The sequence below is a fragment of the Bufo gargarizans genome, chromosome 3 (assembly GCF_014858855.1).
Source record: "Bufo gargarizans isolate SCDJY-AF-19 chromosome 3, ASM1485885v1, whole genome shotgun sequence".
Lineage (NCBI taxonomy): Eukaryota > Metazoa > Chordata > Amphibia > Anura > Bufonidae > Bufo > Bufo gargarizans.
In genome coordinates this window covers 204077304-204098764 of record NC_058082.1, presented here as the reverse complement: position 1 = coordinate 204098764, position 21461 = coordinate 204077304, and the positions used below count along the sequence as shown (strand labels likewise).

The window sequence follows — 21461 nt, the reverse complement described above, 5'->3', positions numbered from 1 at the left end:
TTTCGTTGTATCAAATGGTATCTAGTATCTCAATACTTTTTTTATGGATCAAAATGGAATAAAAATTTTGGTATCATGACAACCCTAGACCAGATACAAATTGACTGCACCAGAACTCACTAAGATTCAGGTCAGAGGAGCCATATCTGATACACGGACCTTGTTTCCCAAACCAATCACCGGTCGTGATAATCAGCCCTTAAAAATGTCCAATTTTATTTCCCACCAAAATTAATAAATATGTAAATAGAACACAAAACAGATTCTGTTGTGTAAATTTAAAGAACTGCATGTTACATAAAAATACCTGGGGACAGCTGACAATGTAATGTGTACAGGTACATCTGAATAAAATATAGAATATCATCGAACAGTTAATTTATTTCAGTAATTGAATTCAAAAAGTGAAACTCATATTATATAGATTCATTACATACAGAATGATCCATTTCAAGCGTTCATTTCTTTTAATGTTGATGATTATGGCTTACAGCTAAGGAAAACCCAAAAGTAAGAATATTATTATATAAGAGCAATAAAAAAATGATTTTTAATACAGAAATGTTGACCTACTGAAAAGTATGTAGAGTATATGCACTCAATACTTGGTTAGGGCTCCATCTGCATCAATACGGCATGGCATGGACGCGATAAGCCTGTGGCACTGCTGAGGTGTTACGGAAGCCCAGGTTGCTTTGACAGCAGCATTCAGCTTGTCTGTATTGTTGGGCCTGGTGTTTTATCTTCCTCCTGACAATACCCCATAGATTCCCTATGGGGTTTAGGTCAGGTGAGTTTGCTGGCCAATCAAGCACAGTGATACCGTGGTTATTAAACCAAGTATTGGTACTTTTGGCAGCATGGGCAGGTGCCAAGTCCTGCTGGAAAAGGATATCAGCACCTCCATAAAGCTTGTCAGCAGGGGGAAGCATGAAGTGCTCTAAAATGTCCTGGTAGACGCCTGAGCTATCTTTGGACTTGATATACCACAGTGAACCAACACCAGCAGATGGCACCCCAAACCATCCCTGACTGTGGAAACTTCACGCTGGACCTCATGCAGCTTAGATTGTGCGCGTCTCCACTCTTCCTCCATGGGACCTTGATTTCCAAATGAAATGCAAAACTTACTTTCATTGGAAAACAGGACTTTGGCCCACAGAGCAACAATCCAGGCCTTTTTCTCTTCAGGCCAAGTAAGATGCTTCTGACTTCTCTGGGTCACGAGTGGCTTGACACAAGGAATTTGAAAGTTGTAGCCGATGTCCTGGATACATTTGTGTGTGGTAGCTCTTGAAGCACAGACTCCAGCCGCAGTCCACTCCTTGTGAATCTCCCCCAAATTTTTGCATGGCTTTTTCTTGACAATCCCAACAAGGTTGTGGTTATCGCAGTTGCTTGTGCACCTTTTTCTACCACACTTTTTCCTTCCACTCAACTTTCATTAATACACTTGGTTACAGCACTCTGAACAGATTCTTTAGCAATGACCTTTTGTGATTTACCCTCCTTGTGGAGGGTGTCAAAGACCGTCTTCTGGACAACTTTCAGGTCAGCAGTCTTTCTTCCCCATGATTGTGTAGCCTGCTGAACCAGTCTGAAGGACCAATTAAAGGCTTAGGGAAGCTTTGCAGGTGTTGTGTGTTGATTAGCTGATTACAGTGTGACCTCATGAGTCTACAATTAACCTTTTCACAATATTCAAATTTTTAGAGATACTGACTTTTGGGTTTCCATTAGCTGTAAGCCATAATCATCAACATTAAAGATCACTCTGTGTGTAATGAATCTAAGGCTAGTTTCACACTAGCGTTCGGCTGTCCGCTCGTGAACTCCGTTTGAAGGGGCTCACAAGCGGACCCGAACGCTTCCGTCCAGCCCTGATGCAGTCTGAATGGATGCGGATCCGCTCAGACTGCATCAGTCTGGCGGCGTTCAGCCTCCGCTCCGCTCAGCAGGCGGACACCTGAACGCTGCTTGCAGCGTTCGGGTGTCCGCCTGGCCGTGCGGATCCGTCCAGACTTAAAATATAAAAGTCAATGGGGACGGATCCGTTTGAAGATGCCACAATATGGCTCAATCTTCAAGCGGATCCGTCCCCCATTGACTTTCAATGTAAAAGTCTGGACGGATCCGCTCAGGCTAATTTCACACTTAGCTTTTTTTTGCCAATATAATGCAGACGGATCCGTTCTGAACTGAGCCTCCGTCTGCATTATTATGATCGGATCCGTTCTGAACGGATCCGATCGAACGCTAGTGTGAAAGTAGCCTAATAACATACGAGTTTCACTTTTTGAATTGAAACACTGAAATAAAATAACTTTTCGATGCTATTCTAATTTATTGTGATGTACCTGTATGAAGAGCTTCCCACTTTTCTCCAACAAATGATGCTGAGGTACAGAGTCACACAATTGCACAGAATTTTTTTACCCAATTTACTCAGTGTGTGAGGAGAAGTTGTGAGAAACAATTGTTCTATTGAAGGTGAAAGGGGTTTAACTCATGTTAAGTCCACTTTAGGGCAATGGCAGTTACATAGTGAAAATAAACGTACTCACCGTTCCAGTGCCCTCTGACCTAGCGCTGCTGCTCAGTCCCGTCTGTTGGGCTTCAGTACGGATGTATAATTGTGGCTGCAGCAGTGACGTCCCATATACTGCTACAGTCAATGACTGGCCTCAGCAGTCTGGTGCTGTACACCACTGAGGTGTGATTTACCTGCAGTGTAAGGCCTCATGCACATGGCCGTTGTGCCGTTTTCCGTTTTTTTTCGCGGACCCATTGACTTTCAATGGGTCAGTGGAAAAATCGGAAAATGCACCGTTTGGCAGCCGCATCCGTGATCTGTTTTTCCTGGCCGTGAAAAAAATATGACCTGTCCTATTTTTTTCACGGCCAACGGTTCACGGACCCATTCAAGTCAATGGGTCCGTGAAAAAACACGGATGCACACAAGATTGTCATCCGTGTCCGTGATCCGTGTCCGTTTTTTCCTATCATTTCAATGGCAAACTTGACTTAGATTTTTTTTTTTCATTTTTCATGTCCGTGGATCCTCCAAAAATCAAGGAAGACCCACGGATGAAAAAACGGTCACGGATCACGGACCCCGTTTTTGCGGACCTTAAAAAAAAAAAAACGGTCGTGTGCATGAGGCCTTAGAAGGGATATCACCACTGCAGCCACAACAATGCACCCCTGCTGCAGCCTGGCCGATGGTACTGAGCAGCAGCATTGCATCAGAGTGGGCTCGGAAGGAGTGTCTAAGTTTACTTTAACCACGTCCCTACCATTGCGCAAAATAAATCTAGCTTGGAAAGCCCCTTTTTGGTGGAATAAAGGATGTTTTCTTACCAGTTCTGAAAATTGCTTTACTACTTGTCTTTGTTTCAGGTTGGTTTCACCATCCAGATTAGCAGTTTCTATGTGACAGAGCCCATCTGGATCACTGGATGAGAGCAGAAGTACGTCAGCAGGGATGATCTCATTGCAGCGCAGCTGTATAAAGTCACCAACTTGCACTTCTTTCCAGAATCTCTCCACATATTTTCTCGCATTCCTAGGCAAAGCAAATGTACAGAAGGAAGATCTTTAGGTTATAGAAATAAACGATCACAATAGCATCATAAACCTTTCACATATTAACACAACTTACAACAAAAGTAGCTAGATCATAATCCATAACATAAAAATGTGCGTACAGAATGTTCACTGAAAGGATCTTTATATAAAAGGCACTCTGTAGAGACACTTGTCTTCCATGGCATTGTCTGTCCATTTCAAAAATTCCACCCAAAGAATAAAATGTATATGTATTTGTAGGGTTGCACCAGGTATCAAACTTTCGGTACACAATCGATACCTCTGCACCTGGACTGATCCTATACCAGGATTTGCTATTTTCCGATCTTTTAGAAAACATTGCACGCGCCACCCTCACCGCGCACCATGTTCTCATGAGCCGACACAGTGGAGGAGGATGTGGCCACTGTGCCACCAATGAATATAATTACGGTAACCCCTTAATACAAATGTAGGTGGCTGGTGCTGGCCAAAATCCCACAGCCAGCACCCGGCCTCAATGACAGGGCATGGAGAACGGGCTTCGCCGGGTCGCCATGGTTCCTCTGCTCAGCTTTCCTGGACACTCCACCTCATTGACAGGGCCAGGCATCCAGGTGGAGAGAGGAGTGTCCAGGGAAGGGAAGCTAAACTGCACAGAGTGCCAAGGGCCCACCCTCGGTGCTCTTATGTCTTAATTTGAATATTTTTTCAAAACGCATCCCTTCGCAGAAACAGATTAGGAGAAACAAAAAGGTATGGTTTTAATCAGCAGGGTCAGGCATTATAGTTGATTTCAAAGGGTTGATTCTGCTGATAAATGTCCTTTAACCCCTTCCTGATGGCGTTCAGGTGTTTAAAGATGGCGCCCGTTCCAGATGCCCAGCAGACACCTTGGGCTAATGTCTGTGATCGGTGACAACACTGATCGCAGACATTAACCCCCTTGGGATGCCGTGGTCAATTGTGACCACAGCATTGGAGCACTGAAAACCCAGGAGCACTGCGCTCCCAGAGTAGAAGTGGCTCCCCCACATGGTTGGTTGTTTCTAATAATACCTTGAGTGTCTCTGAGAAAACCCATGGTATTAAGCTATAGTTCCTATGGAGGCCTCCAGGTGACAGGGCTCCATAGGGAGAGACTGAATTCATTAGCCGAATATGAGGAATGCATGTTCAGGAACCCTAGGGGAATGCTGTACAAACGAAACCCATAAAACTAGCGCTTCTTTTAGACACACATCTCTCCCAATGTGTACTGAATGTGCAGGTAACCCAGCTATAGGTGAAATACAAAAGGAAACAAAAAATCCAGCAGTTATCAGCACTAAGACAGAGCCCCTTTGGAAAACAAAAGATGGAATCTGGTTGGTTGCTATGAGCAACTATGCTCGCTTTCCTTTATAACAGTTTTGAGAAATCTCCCCCTGTATGTACGAATTATTTGAAATTGTATTACTGCTATATTTACTGTGCCAACAAAAAAAAGTGACCTCATCACAACATAACGGTAAAGGAAGTCTAGAAGATTTCTACTATTGCATCAAACAGCAAATACTAGTAACTGGAATACTCCGGAGTCATTACAGTCACAGTGTGTGCCAGTACATCGACATCGGCTTGTTTTCTTCTCAGGATACCAAACAGGGCATGTCACACCTTCCCCAGGCTGGAGGCATTGTGTGTACACCTTATTACATAGGCTAGTGCTGTCAGATGCTCTTATTTCAAGGGAACCTCTCACCACAAAACGAGGTACAATCTGCAGGCAGTACGTTACAGAGCAGGAGGAGCGGAGAAGATTGATACATAGCTTTATGGGTGAAGATTAAAGGGAGTCTTTCACGCAGATTCACCCTATTAACCTAATAACCGTGTTAAGTCCACGGCATCCCCCCCATTAAAACGGTGCTTACCGTTAGTTCCTTGCTAGCATCGTTGTGCAGAAAAACACTTTTAATCTGCATGCAAATGAGGCTGTGAAGCTGCCCAGGCCCCTGGGTCATTTTCATACGAAGGTGCTACCCCTCCGCCGCGTCTGCCCACCCTTAGTCTCTGTTCTAACCTCCCTCCTCCTGTCCGTAATCCCGCGCATGTGCCGATGAACGAAATATCGGCTCGTGCGCATTGAATGAACACTGTTGGGCCGGGGCATCGCAGTTTAGCGTGCGCATGCGCGGGATTACGGACGGGAGGAGGGAGGTTAGAACAGAGACTAAGGGCGGGCAGACGCGGCGGAGGGGGGAGTGCCTTCTTATGAAAATGACCCAGGGGCCTGGGCACCTTCACAGCCTCATTTGCATGCGGATTAAGTGTTTTTCTGCACAACGATGCTAGCAAGGAACTAACGGTAAGCACCGTTTTAATAGGGGGGATGCCGTGGACATAAGTCTGTTATTAGGTTAATAGGGTGAATCTGCGTGAAAGACTCCCTTTAAAAAGGGGTTGTCTCACTTCAGTAAGTTGCATTTATCAAGTAGAGAAAGTTAATACAAGGCACTTACTAATGTATTGTTATTGTCCATATTTCTTCCTTTGCTGGCTGGATAAATTTTTCCATCACATTATATATACACTGCTCGTTTCCATGGTTACAGACCACCCTGCAATCTATCAGTGGTGTTGGTGCTTGCACACTATAGGAAAAGGCATCAGCCTCTCTGGTGGCCGGGACCATGGGAGCGCAAATAGGCACGACCACCACTGATGGATTGCAGGGTGGTCTGTAACCATGGAAACGAGCAGTGTATAATGTAATGGAAAAAATTAATCCAGTCAGCAAAGGAAGCAATATGGGTAACAATACATTAGTAAGTGCCTTGTATTAACTTTCTCTACATGATAAATGCCACTTACTGAAGTGAGACAGCCCTTTAAGTAATTTTATACATTTATATCACTACTTTTTCTGAACTTACCACCACCCAGTGTACAACAGTGACTAACAGCTATCTACAATATGTATTTACACTTACACAGAAAATGCTATCAATCACTGATAACACCTCCCCTGTGTACAACTATCAGTGACTGACAGCTATGTATATACACTTACACAGAGAATGCTATCAATCACTGATACAGTGTACAGTAAGTCAGAAACAGCAGATATTTAAATTAATAAAATGATAAGTTCTCTTGAATCCTTTCCCAGAAAACTTTGCTACCTGCAAAGTGCATTTTTCCAACAGGTTCTCTATAAATAAAATTGGAAGTTGCAGAAAACAATTCAAACCCCCTTTAATGGAAGTTAAAAATTGATGATTTTATTTTTATTTATTTTTTAGACACCAACCCCTGCAGTGCCCTCAGTTATATTATAAATAATGCCCACCATATTGGCCACCGTGTAGTGTCCCCAGTGTCTACAATAGCCACAGTATGTGTGTGTGTGTGTGTGTGTGTGTGTGTGTGTGTGTGTATGTGTATATATAATAACCCCCACAGTACCCTCTGTAGATATAATGCCCCAATAGTGCCTCCTGTAAATAGAATGCCCCAAAATCCCCCACGTACAGTAGTGTCAGCATATTAAAAAAAAAAAAAAAAATTGCCCCATAGACTGCAATGGTTCTGAAAACAGCCTTCACATTGACGTTTCTCACGGTCGAGTAAATGTATCCTCAGTTCAACTGAATGAAAACCTTTAAAGAGATTGTCTAAGTTGCCAAGCTAAAAACCATTGAGCAGAACCAAAATGAAGAACAAACATACAAAATCAGGGATCAGATCTAATGAAGTACAATTCATTTCTTCACTGCTCCGCGGCCTAGTGGTGGTGTGCTGTACACAAGTAACGGCCATACACAGCAGATTGCTATCACCAGACCGCTATTGCTTTGGTTGAGCAAGCACATTTTCTGGATGGAGAGAAAGACGACCACTGCCACCCAGTGACGTGATGTTTGGGCACAGGCCCTCACTGTGGCCAGCCATTGGCTGCAGCAGTGCATGTATTTCCCTGCAGAAGAAATAAGTGGACCCGAACATCCAGAACTAACTGTTGGGAAGCAATCTCCAACCTGACAGGTCCTGTAGGGTGGGTGAAAAGTTTTACAAACTGATGTGGGTCTGGACTACTCCTATAAGTGTACTTCAGCATTTAACTTGCACTGGAGCAGTTCAATCCAGATTTTAGCAAACTGTAAAGCAGGGCTCGACAAATCCCAGGCGCCAGGTCGCCATGGCGACCAGGAATTTAGTCCTGGCGCTTGGGTATTTGTCAGCCCGTTTTCAAAGGTGCCTGGGCGATGGGTGCGGAGCGCTGTTCTGTCCGGAGGCAGCACAGGAGTGGAGATGAGCGGAGAGCTGTGTGACGGTGCCTTAGGTTCCCTATACCCGGCTGCTCTTTGGACACACTCCCTGCCCATGGCTGAGCGTACGCCGCGGAAGTCCACTGTGACAGACGTGATGAGGAGAAGCGCCGCCCTGCCCCCAGCGGGCTCGGGCCACCCATGTGCTCTATAAGCGGAATGCAGAGTCTGGCCTGGCAGCACGTTAAGCAGCTGCTGTGTCTGATGGGCCGGAGGCCTGACCTGCTGTGCAGGGGCCATAGCGCTGACCTGCGCCCTCCTCGTGGCTCTCAGGTTCACCTGCAGGTAACTTACACGCCTCCAGTGCAAATTACTACTACTCTCATCCAAGTGAGGCAGGAGCCTGAGGTGTCAGCACATGTACACTGTATGCCATAGTCCTATATACTGTACATATATCATGGTCCTGTATACTGCGTATGTAACACAGTATACAGCACGTACACTGAATGTCAGTCATACTGTACATATATCATGGTCCTGTATACTGCGTATGTAACAGTATACAGCACGTACACTGAATGTCAGTCATATACTGTACATATATCATGGTCCTGTATACTGCATATACCATACTATACAGCACATGTACACTGCATATGTAACATGGTATACAGTATTATTGGGGGGGCTCTATGGAGAAGTGGGGGGGGAGCACTATGGGGGAATCTACTGGGGGCTTTATGACGCGGCTCCGCCTGGCTCCTAACTTTTTTAGCTGGCTCCTAGATTCCAAGGAAATTTGTCAAGCCCTGCTGTAAAGGTCAATTTAAGAGATCCAGCATTTTGCTAAGGTTATCTGCCACCAATTTAAGTTGCCCTTAGATAAGTCACCATAAAGCTGGTGACAGAATCTGTTTAAAGGGTTTATACGAGGCTAGAAATGGTCCCCCATACTGATTCTACTTACCTGGCTCCTGGTCCCCGCACAGCTGCTGCTGCTCAGGTGTCTGGGGTGGGGTGGGGCAATGACAGACTGCAATGAGCCTCCCTAACATCACCCCTGATGTGTCATCCTAAAGAAGCAGCTGCGGCTGTGCGAGGACTAGAAGTGGTGCAGTGCAGGGTACAAGAAGGCAGGTAAGTAGAATCAGTGTGAGGGACCCGGGCATATGAGGGTGCCTTTTCCAGCCTCACATAACCCCTTTAAGATTAACTGCTCATGTCTTCAACACAATTATAAATACATTCGCAGGAATCCACAAAACACCTATGTATGCCAGTATGAATTCAGGGTGAACAAACAAAAAGGGAAATGCTTCATAAGCAAGCCTCCGTGTCCATGTTTTACAGAACTGGAAAGAAAGTTAAAAAACAACAAAAAGTTGCAAATTTTGGAGGACTTGCTACTTTTGTACGCCAGAAAACAGAAGCAAGGCATAAACTAGTACCACTTGTGACACAGTGAGGGGTTGTGTCCCAGCATGTGCGGCTGGGCTGGTTTCCAGCCAGGTGAGGTCAAATGCCGGACCAGAGTTGAAGTGCCGGTCTGGGTTTTGGCAGCACCTGGCTGTCCCTAAATAGGCAGCTGGGCTCAGCAGAGATGTCTCTGTTTTTGGAATCTGATGCTTTGTGCCATGCTGGAGGGCTGAGAGACGCACGCTGGGGAAACAGGCCCCCTAAAGCCTGCTGTGGACTACTAGAGGTAGAACTGCCAGCAAGGTGACTTGTGAACTTTCCATTGTGTGTGAATTAACACTAAGACTGCAAAGTTACATGCTTTTATGGATTTAGATTTAATATAGGGCTATTAACCATTAAATATTATTGCTACTATTTGTTCTTAGTCTCTAATTGGTCCAGCTGGTGAGTGCTCAGTCTTTCTATATTTTTTACATTTATTCCGATTTATGACTGGGTGAGTCATTTTAGACTTAGCAGCACCCATTCCACAACCATTTACAGAGTGAGCCACCATATTTTTATCATATCTGTTTTGTGAAATTGCCTCAAGTGTGAATAAACACTGACGTTTTGAGTTAGGAACTTGTATTTTGCCTCTGTACTGCGCCCGCTTACCCTATCTACCAGAGCGAAACCCCACATACTATAATTGCTAAAAACTAAAAACAATAAACCTGGCCTTTAGAGACAGGTAGTACAGAGCGATAATAAGGGGGCTGAAAACACAAACTACATACAGAAAAGAGAAAATATTTATCCTTACACTATTGTAATACAGATAATACATATTTTCCAACAATAGGCGGAAAGTTTAACAAACGTCTGCTTGCTTAGCATGGCTACAGATCCTGCAGCTGCTGCTCCCTCCCAAACCTAGATCAGAGTAAAAAGTGGATATTTCTCACTGTGAAGCACAATGGAGTCAGCGACACCCATTATTAAACTGAATGATAAGCAGCTGCAGCCATTTTTTGGTTCTTTTACAGAGAGTTTTCTTTCATACCAGTACAGCATATATTTTATCAAATTCATCTACTTCAACCTACTATTCTCTGCTTTATTGGCTCTTACCCGGTAACTGCCCCAGTTTCTAACACAAGAATGTTGAAGATTTAAAGGGAGTGTGTGTGACCACCTCAGTGAGGTGGACATAGAATTAAGGAGAAACAAAAGGTAGCGCTATAAAGATTTATTAAATATATCAGTGACAATACTAAATTTATAATTACATTCAAAATTACAAAAGTATTCAGATCCAGGTGCTGGTTTCCGTGGCACAACCCCTTTAAGAGTTGTGTTGTAAACAGGGCTGTGGAGTTGGTAGATAAATGGTCCGACTCAGACTCCTCAGTTTTTGGTACTTCCGACTCTCCGACTCCTCTATATTTAATATGCAAATGTATTTTATACATTCCTTGAAGGAAAGAAAGGCAACATACATGTCATTACCACAGAACTACTGCCTTCTCCTTTGTGTGCTGATCTTCTGCTATAGATAGGGCAGTAGGGGGATCCAGGAAGGGGCATTTATTGTAAAACATGATTTCCCTAGTAGAATCCCATAGTCATGTTTAAAGTTTAAGCTAACAATCTGAGTTTACAAGTTTTTATAGCCTCAGCTGGTTTACAGCTTCAGTCTTGAACTATTGACTATCCATTACCTTCACTTATCCAAGTGTCTAGTCCTGCAATCAGTGAGGCTAGGTTAACCATGGGCGTTGTGTTCCCGTAACAGCGCAACACAACACAATGGAAAGAATAAGTATCGCCGCTCCTTAACTGTGGAAATGGTCTTCCAACAGTCTTGAAGGAGTTCCCAGAGATGCTTAGCACTTATTGGCCCTTTTGCCTTCACTCTGCGGTCCAGCTCACCCCAAACCATCTCGATTGGGTTCAGGTCCGGTGACTGGAGGCCAGGTCATCTGGCGCAGCACCCCTTCACTCTCCTTCAGGGTCAAATAGCCCTTACACAGCCTGGAGGTGTGTTTGGGGTCATTGTCCTGTTGAAAAATAAATGATGGTCCAACTAAACGCAAACCGGATGAAATAGCATGGCGATGCAAGATGCTGTGGTAGCCATGCTGGTTCAGTATGCCTTCAATTTTGAATAAATCCCCAACAGTGTCACCAGCAAAGCACCCCCACACCATCAGACCTCCTCCTCCATGCTTCACGGTGGGAACCAGGCATGTAGAGTCCATCCGTTCACCTTTTCTGCATCACACAAAGACACAGTGGTTGGAACCAAAGATCTCAAATTTGGACTCAGACCAAAGCACAGATTTCCACTGGTCTAATGTCCATTCCTTGTGTTCTTTAGCCCAAACAAGTCTCTTCTGCTTGTTGCCTGTCCTTAGCAGTAGTTTCCTAGCAGATATTCTACCACGAAGGCCTGATTCACACAGTCTCCTCTTAACAGTTGTTCTAGAGATGTGTCTGCTGCTAGAACTCTGTGTGGCATTGACCTGGTCTCTAATCTGAGCTGCTGTTAACCTGCGATTTCTGAGGCTGGTGACTCGGATGAACTTATCCTCCGCAGCAGAGGTGACTCTTGGTCTTCCTTTCCTGGGGCGGTCCGCATGTGAGCCAGTTTCTTTGTAACACTTGATAGTTTTTGTGACTGCACTTAGGGACACTTTCAAAGTTTTCCCAATTTTTCGGACTGACTGTCCTTCATTTCTTAAAATAATCATGGCCACTAGTTTTTCTTTACTTAGCTGCTTTTTTCTTGCCATAATACAAATTCTAACAGTCTATTCAGTAGGACTATCAGCTGTGTATCCACCTGACTTCTCCACAACGCAACTGATGGTCCCAACCCCATTTATAAGGCAAGAAATCCCACTTATTAAACCTGACAGGGCACACCTGTTAAGTGAAAACCCTCTTGAAGCTCATCAAGAGAATGCCAAGAGTGTGCAAAGCAGTAATCAAAGCAAAAAAGGTGGCTACTTTGAAGAACCTAGAATATGACATTTTCGGTTGTTTCACACTTTTTTGTTATGTATATAATTCCACATGTGTTAATTCATAGTTTTGATGCCTTTAGTGTGAATCTACAATTTTCATAGTCATGAAAATAAAGAAAACTCTTTGAATGAGAATGTGTCGAAACATTTGGTCTGTACTGTATGTCATCCACAGAGGCCACCCACAGATGCCCCCATAACAGTGCAACCCACAGATGCCCCCATAACAGTGCCACCCACAGACCACCAAAAGAACACCTTTTGGTTCAAAATATTTTTTTTCTTATTTTCCTCCTCAAAAGCCTAGGTGCGTCTTATGGGCAGGTGCGTCTTATACTGCGAAAAAATACGGTAATTATAACTTTTTGTGAATTGGGACATTTAAAGTTGCTTTTTTTTATTATTCCAATTTAAATCTAGTAGGAGTCGGAGTCAGTTCATTTTTTGCCGACTCCGAGTACCCAAAATTGCCTCCGACTCCACAGCCCTGGTTGTAAATATGGATTTATTTATTTTTATCCCTCTTTCATTTTACTAACCTCTACCTAAATTAATATATGATATATAGAGTAAGCATCAAACAAGCCACTGTAGTAATAGCAGTACCTGTGTGACTGCATCACTAACAACTACGATAATGTGATACAACACTGATGAAGCTGCGTATGCTCATAACCTTATTAACCCCTACCTGACATATGCTGTATGTGTCAGGTCTTTAAACAAGGGGTTTTCCGGGATTTTAATACTGACCTATCCACAGGCACCCCCCGCCGATCAGCTGGTTGAAGAGAAGGCAGCGCTCCGTGTGAGTGCAACCTTCCCTTCATTGTTTACCTGCTCGCCGTTGACATCTGAGTGGTGAGAAGGTGTAATTACAAGCCATCCCAGTCACTTCTATGGGACAATTACTTCCTAAACACTTGACTAGGAATGAGCCATCCCATTAAAGTGATTGGGACGGCTTGTAATTACACCTTCTCACCACTGAGATGTCAACGGCGAGCAGGTAAACAATAAAGGGAAGGTTGCACTCATACAGAGCGCTGCCTTCTCGTCAACCAGCTGATCGGCGGGGGTGACTGATGTCGTACCCCTGACGATCTGATATTGTCGATATATCCTGAGGATAGGTCATCAGTATTCTAATCCCGGAAAACCCTTTTAAAGATGTAGCCTGTTCAGTAGCTGAGAGGGTAGCACTGACCGTGGGTGCCTGCTGTTTTACAAAGCAGACACCCAGAGGTCAATTCTGGGATTGGCAATAACACTGATCATGGAATTTTAACCCCTTCAATGCCATGGTCAATTGCAACCACTGCATCTCAGAGTCCTTTTCCCAGGAGAGCTGTGCTCCCAGGGCCTGAACGCCTCTCCCACACTGAGGAACATGTGTCAGGGCTTCATAGGAACATAGTGAATCTTCCATAGAGATAGTAACTTATTGCAGTCTATGGGACAAGTGATCAGAAGTCCATCCTAAAGTGCCCATACTATTGAATTATTTATTCCATACTGTGATTGCTATAATAAAAAAAAAAAAATAATGATTCACCTCCCAAAAAATTGAATAAAAAGCAATCAAAAAGTCACACATTCCAAGAAGGTATGAAGAAAAGAATAATATTTTTTTTTTAACAAAATAAAAAAAATACAGATCACCCTACAAAAATTTGCTAGTTATGGGGGTCAGAATATGGCAAAGAAAAAAACAAAAAAACAAACACCATTTTCACAGGTTTTTTTTCCCCCCAGTGATAAAACAAAAAAGAAACTATAAAAATATGGTATTGCTGTAATTGTACTGACCTGGATAGGAGAAAACATTGTTAACATTGTTTAGTGGGAGTCCATAGATTTCATAAGGGTATCCACAGAACAAAAAAAAAACAAAAAAAAAAAACACAACAACAACAAACACACACACACCTCTTGACGCCATCCAATCCAAAAATGATTAGTGATTTAAGAAGTCTTAGGCCTCATGCCGGGTCTGCAATGCACAGGCACCGACCATAGTGCCGCATGCAGATTGTGGACCCATTCACAACATGGTGTCCACGATCCACACCACAAAAAAGGAGCGCATGCACTTCTTTTTTGCGGTGCGGAGGCACAGACAGAAACCCCACTGAAGCACTCTGTGGTGCTTCTGTGCCTCCGTTCCACACCGACCTTCCGGATTGCAGACCCATTCAAGAGAATGGGTCTGCATCTGTGATGCAGGGTACACACGGCCGAAGCCCATGTATTGTGGACCTGCTGTTTGCGGGCCGCAATGCAGCCATGGCCGGGCAACAGCTGTGTGCATGAGCCCCTAGAATGATGGCAGTGGACAGAAAACCCGGATAACCATGAACAATCCCACAGAAAATGATAAAAGATATATGGGAAGGGGTCTGTAGGTGGTAATGCTATGCGTTGAAACTGAAATGAATCGCTGAAACCCACGGAATCAATGTATGTTCAATGTAAAAGTTGACAAACTTTCAAGTGACAGATTTCCTTTAAAGGGAATTAGTGGGATCTAATGGTCATATAACGTGTGTGGGGACCTGCTGACATTCCACTAAGAAAATGTCAAAGGAAACAAGGATCAAGCGTATTTAAAGCAGGAAAGAGCATCTACAAGGCATTCAGAAAGTCTCCAGACCCTTTCACTTTTTTCACATTTAGTTATGTTGCAGCCTTGCGCTAAAGAATTTAATTCCCCACCACCACCAATCTGCACTCAATACCCATAATGAAAGTGAAAACAATGTGAGAGATTTTTGCAAAATTATTATAAAAGGAAAAAACTAACATTTCGCAGGTATTCAGACACTAGTTCTGGGGGCCTCCCATTTCTCTTGATCACGTTTGAGATGTTTCTACACCTTGATTGGAGTTTACCTGTAGTAAATTCAGTGGACTGGACATATTGGAGCAAAAACCAAGCCATGAGGAGGAAAGAAAGACAGGATGGTGTGAGGCACAGATCTGAAGAAGGGTACAAAACATTTCAGCTGAACCGAAAGTTTCCAAGAGCACAGTGGTCTCCAGAATTCTTAAATGGAAGAAGTTTAGAACAACCAGGACTCTTCCTAGAGCTGGCCACACCACCAAACTTTGTAATCGGGGGAAAAGGGACTTGGAGGGAGAGGTGACCAAGAACTCAATGGTCACTATGGCTGAGCTCCAAATATCTTGAGCGCAGATGTGAGACACTTTCAGAAAATCAACCATCACAGCAGTTCTTCACCAATCAGGGATAACCAGAAAGAGGGTACCCAGCAACCCCTTGGGTAAATAAAATCATGCAAGTTTTACTGGTACAAAAATATAAAAATCACATCGATATAAACACTGATGCATTTTGAACTCAAGGAGTTCTTAGACTACTTTCACACTTGCGTTCAGAGCGGATCCGTCTGGTGTCTGCACAGACAGATCCGCTTATATAATGCAGACGATGGGATCCGTTCAGAACGGATCCGTCTGCATTATATTTCAGAAAAAATTCTAAGTCTGAAAGTTAGTCAGACAGGTCCGTCCAGACTTTCCATTGAAAGTCAATGGGGGACAGATCTGTTTGAAATTGAGCCATATTGTGTCAACTTCAAACGGATCCGTCCCCATTGACTTACATTGTAAGTCTGGACGGATCCGTTTGGCTCCGCAGCGTTCGGGTGTCCGCCTGCTGAGCAGAGCGAAGGCCAAACGGTGTCAGACTAATGCATTCTGAGCGGATCCGCATCCACTCAGAATGCATTGGGGCTGTATGGATGTGTTTGGGGCCGCTTGCGAGAGCCTTCAAACGGAACTCACAAGCGGAGCCCCGAACGCCAGTGTGAAAGTAGCCTTAATCCCAGCATAAGTTTTGTAGTGACTGCCTATTAATAAATACAACAGCAAATCAGTATGCATCTAACTACACCGTTACAGGACCCGCTACATAATGAAGTGCAATATTAGTATAGTCTTGCTATCAAAGTGTACACCCTGGCAGTTGATATAGAGGAGTATAAAAACAAAAACAAATAGTAGCATAAAAGTTAATAGCAATGCAATAAATGACAGACCATGTGGTGTAAGTGTTCAGATTGAAAATCCAATGTGTTTCGCATGCAAGAAGAAGTTTTCTCCAATTGCTTGCTCAGTGATTTATTGAATATATTGATGCTGGGAGTTGTCCTGGAATTTTCAGTGCAACGTCTGCTACATACTTGGAGTGTTAGCCTGATGGGAGGTGAGCGGTGAACTATGCTTGCTATATGAACTATTAATCTGGCCAGAAAGAAGCCTCTCCTTGGTAAAGGGCACATAAAAGCCCACCTGGAGTCTGCAAAAACGACCTAATGGGCTTTCAGACTGAGAAACAAGATTGCAAAGAAAAAGAAAGGGGGGGGGGGGGGGTCAGTCAGCACATCCCAACGCGCAGGTGCACGTTGCTGTGACTGAAAACAAAGTAAAAAATACATTTGCATACTTTGCGTTTTCAGCCACAGCAATGTGCACCTGCGCACTGGGATGTGCCGACTGACCCCCCTTTTTTTTCTTTGCAGTTTGTACTGGAGCTGTGGCTGGCACCTCAGTTGTGCACTCCTGACCAGCTCGTCTGCCCCAAAGGCTGATTTTAATTAGTGTGAGTATAAAGCTTAGCCTGCTCTCCTTAACTCATTGGAAACCATGTGGCACCAGGAGAGGTATAGGGTGGACTCATTGCATTCGTTGGCCATTTGGCACCAGGAGAGGTGTGGAGTGGGCTCGGCATGCATGTTGGTATCTGCATTCCCTGGATTTAATAGAGGCCATTTTGGCACCAAAGATGACAAAAAATTAAGGTGGGCCCAGCATGCATGTGGAACCTACACTCCCCGAATTGTATGGTAGCCATCATGACACATAACAGGTAGAACTTAGTGTTAGGTTCCCGTCTTACAGAGATCGCCTTGACGTGTGGCAGACGGGCCCAAATAATTTTGTACCAAAAGGTATTTGCCCAGCATCTCTAATTTACATAATAAGCATAGCATTAGAATACTTTATTGCACTTTATTTGGTTTGCAGAGTGCTGTTGTATTTTTTACTTTGAGAAATAAGATTCCCTGGTCTGTGGGGGTGTTTTTCAGCAGCTGGGACAGAAGACTGGTCAAAGTTCAGGGAAATCTGAATGGAGCAAAGTACAGAGATCATGAAAACCTGATACAGAGTGCTCTGAAGCTCAGGCTGGGCTGAATGTTCACCTTCTAACAAGACCCTATGCGCACAGCGAAGACAACACAACAGTGGCTTCAGGACAACCTTGTGAATGTCATTGAGAGGACAAGCCAGAGCCCTGACTTGAACCCAATCGAATAACTCTGGACAGACCTGAAAATGGCTGTCCAGTGATGGTCCCAACCAACCTGACAGAGCTTGTGAGGATCCGCAGAGAAGATTGGCAGAAAATCACCAAATCCAGGTGTAGAAACCTTGTGGCATCCTACCCAAGAAGACTGGAGGCTGTAATCACTGCTAAAAGGTGCTTCAACTGAGTCCTGAGTAAAGGGTCTGAATACTTATGTCAGTGCAATATTTTCCTTTTTAATAAATTAGCAAAGATTTCGAACAGTCCGTTTTCACTTTGTCATTATGGGGTATTGATTGATACGATTGATTGGGGTAAAATGTAAAAAAAAATTTTTGCACAAAAGACTTTCTGTGTGTGTGTGTATAAATAAATTATTTATATATATATATATATATATATATATATATATATTTATTTATTACAGACCAAAAGTTTGGACACCTTCTCATTCAAAGAGTTTTCCCCCGCCCGCCTCCCCTTGAATAATAGTTGGTGGACAGTGGTTATACCAGAGTGTCAGCACATTGCTGACACCCTGGTATAAACGGCTGACATCTGTGCCGTGATGTCAGCCATTTAACTCTTTCCATACCGCGGTCCGTACGGACCGCTGTATGGAAAAGGTTAACAGCTCAGGGAGCTCCCTCCCTCTCCCATCGGGGGGCTGCTGTGCCTTTGCAGCCCCCCGATGGGAGAGGGAGAGAGCTCCCAGACAGCCCCGTCCTTACCCTTCTCTGTCTGCGCAGTTCTGGCCACTACTGAGCAGACGGGGAAGGTTCCCATGGCAACAGGATGCCTTCTCAGGCATCCTGCTGTCCATGGTTCTGAACAGATCTATGCTTTTAGCACAAAATGTAAGTAAAATACAAAATGTAAGTAAAATACAGTACAGTACCCTATATAGGGTACTGTACTGTATTATACAGACATCAGACCCACTGGATCTTCAAGAACCAAGTGGGTCTGGGTAAAAAAAATAAAAAAAATAAAAATTAAAAAACTGTAAAAATCAAAAAACCACATCATTTATCACTGATTAAAAATGAAAAAAAATTAAATTCCCTACACGTTTGGTATCGCCGCATCCGTAACGATCTGATCTATAAAACGATCATGTTACTTTACCCGAACGGTAAACGCCATAAAAACAAAACAAAAAAAAAAAAAGGATGAAATTGAAATTTTGCCCCCCTTACTTCCCCAAAAAGGTAATAAAAGTGATCAAAAAAGTTGCATGTACGCCAAAATTTTACGATAACAATCAAACCGTCATCTCATCCCGCAAAAATCATACCCTACCCAAGATAATCGCCCAAAAACTGAAAAAACTATGGCTCTTAGACTATGGAAACACTAAAACATGTTTTTTTTTGTTTCAAAAATAAAATCATTTCATAAAACTTGCATAAATAAAAAAAAAAGTATACATATTAGGTATCGCCGTGTCCGTATCGACCGGCTCTATAAAAATATCACATGACCGAAACCCTCAGGTGACCACCGTAAAAAAATAAAAATAAAAACGGTGTAAAAAAAAAAAAGCCATTTTTTGTCATCTTACGTCACAAAAAGTGTAATAGCAAGCAATCAAAAAGTCATATGCACCCCAAAATAGTGCCAAACAGTCATCTCATCCCGCAAAAAATGAGACCCTACTTAAGATAATCGCCCAAAAACTGAAAAAAACTATGGCTCTTAGACTATGGAGACACAAAATTTTTTTTGTTTTAAAAATGAATTCATTGTGTAAAACTTACATAAATAAAAAAAAAATTGTATACATATTAAGTATCACCGCGTCCGTGACAACCTGCTCTATAAAATGACCACATGATCTAACCTGTCAGATGAATGTTGTAAATAACAAAAAAAGGTGCCAAAAAAAGCTATTTCTTGTTACCTTGCCGCACAAAAAATGTAATATAGAGCAACCAAAAATCATATGTACCCTAAACTAGTACCAACAAAACTGCCACCCTATCCCGTAGTTTCTAAAATGGGGTCACTTTTTTGGAGTTTCTACTCTAGGGGTGCATCAGGGGGGCTTCAAATGGGACATGGTGTAAATAAACTAGTCCAGCAAAATCTGCCTTCCAAAAACCGTATGGCATTCCTTTCCTTCTGCCGTAAACTACAGAATCAGGGCCATAAATAATGAGTTTTGTTTGGCTGTTAACCCTTGTTTTGTAACTGAAAAAAAAAAAAAAAACTTAAAATGGAAAATCTGCCCAAAAATTTTAATTTTGAAATTGTATCTCTATTTTCCATGAAATATTGTGCAACACCTAAAGGGTTAACAAAGTTTGTAAAATCCGTTTTGAATACCTTGAGGGGTGTAGTTTCTTAGATGGGGTCACTTTTATGGAGTTTCTACTCTAGGGTTGCATCAGGGGGGCTTCAAATGGGACATGGTGTCAAAAAACCAGTCCAGCAAAACCTGCCTTCCAAAAACCAAACGGCGCACCTTTCACTCTACGCCCCGCTGTGTGGCCGTACAGTAGTTTACAGCCACATATAGGGTGTTTCTGTAAATAGCAGAGTCAGGGCAATAAAGATACAGTCTTGTTTGGCTGTTAACCTTTGCTTTGTTAGTGGGAAAAATTGGGTTAAATTGGAAAATTAGGCAAAAAAAAAAATGAAATTCTCAAATTTCATCCCCATTTGCCAATAACTCTTGTGCAACACCTAAAGGGTTAACAAAGTTTGTAAAATCAGTTTTGAATACCTTGAGGGGTGTAGTTTATAGAATGGGGTCATTTTTGGGTGGTTTCTATTATGTAAGCCTCGCAAAGTGACTTCAGAACTGTAGTGGTCCCTAAAAATTGGGTTTTTGTAAATTTCTGAAATATTTCAAGATTTGCTTCTAAATCTTGTAACATCCCCAAAAAATAAAATATCATTCCCAAAATAATTAAAACATGAAGTAGACATATGTGGAATGTAAAGTCATCACAATTTTTAGGGGTACTACTATGTATTACAGAAGTAGAGAAACAAACTTTAAAATTTGCTAATTTTTCCCATTTTTTTTTTTTATAAATTAGGTATTTTTTTATGCTAATAATATCTAAGAATGGCCTGGATAAGTCAAAGCGTTTTAAAGTTATCACCACTTAAAGTGACACTGGTCAGATTTGCAAAAAATGGCCTGGTCCTAAGGTGAAATAAGGCTGTGTCCCTAAGGGGTTAAAGGGTTTCTGTCCCCAGATTTAACCCTATTACTAACCCTCTGTACTCACTATGAATGCAATGCACTGCAGCGAGCTGGCCGGCCGGCGCGTGACTGACGTCACTTAGTAACGCTCCTGCTTCCTGAAGTGGGAGGAGCGTTACTAAGTGACATCAGTCACGCGCCGGCCGGCCAGCTCGCTGCCGCGCATTACATTCATAGTGAGTACAGAGGCCGGTGTTCCGAGCGCCCGTAATTTTTGCCTACCCCAACTCTGCTGAGGCTCCCAGCGCATGCGAGATGGGCCATAAATCTTTTCAGCCACTGAGGTGGCGAGCTCGGCGACACACCTCCCTCTGAGCCTTCCGATGCCTCTACGTCACTACCGGAAGGGACGAGGGTACCAACTTTTTACAGGTACCAACTTTTCACGGAACACCGGACCTGTTAGGAGAGAGATTGTTTCACCCACACACACACTAGTAAAACACTTTACACGCAAAAGGCAGTTATGTGCGCAGGGCCCCTTTATATATAATCGCGGCATTTTCCGGTCGGCCAAATCGCCATATCGCATTTGCCGATTATCGCGATTCGATTGTTTTTTCGATTTATCGAGCAGCCCTAATAGATATATATAATATATTACCATCCAAAGGTTATTCCATCATGAAATAAAAGATTTGTTTTTTAATAATGTAGAATAA

At 43.1% G+C, this 21461-nt stretch overlaps 1 protein-coding gene across 1 annotated transcript in view; it reads right to left on the bottom strand.

Annotated features, from left to right (window-relative positions):
* ATP10A (ATPase phospholipid transporting 10A (putative)) overlaps positions 1 to 21461 on the bottom strand; it is a 143540-nt gene that overhangs the window by 68514 nt on the left and 53565 nt on the right. The window contains exon 2 of the mRNA XM_044285217.1: positions 3361 to 3565. Within this exon, the coding sequence (XP_044141152.1) occupies positions 3361 to 3565 (205 nt within the window). The remainder of the gene's footprint in view (positions 1 to 3360; positions 3566 to 21461) is intronic.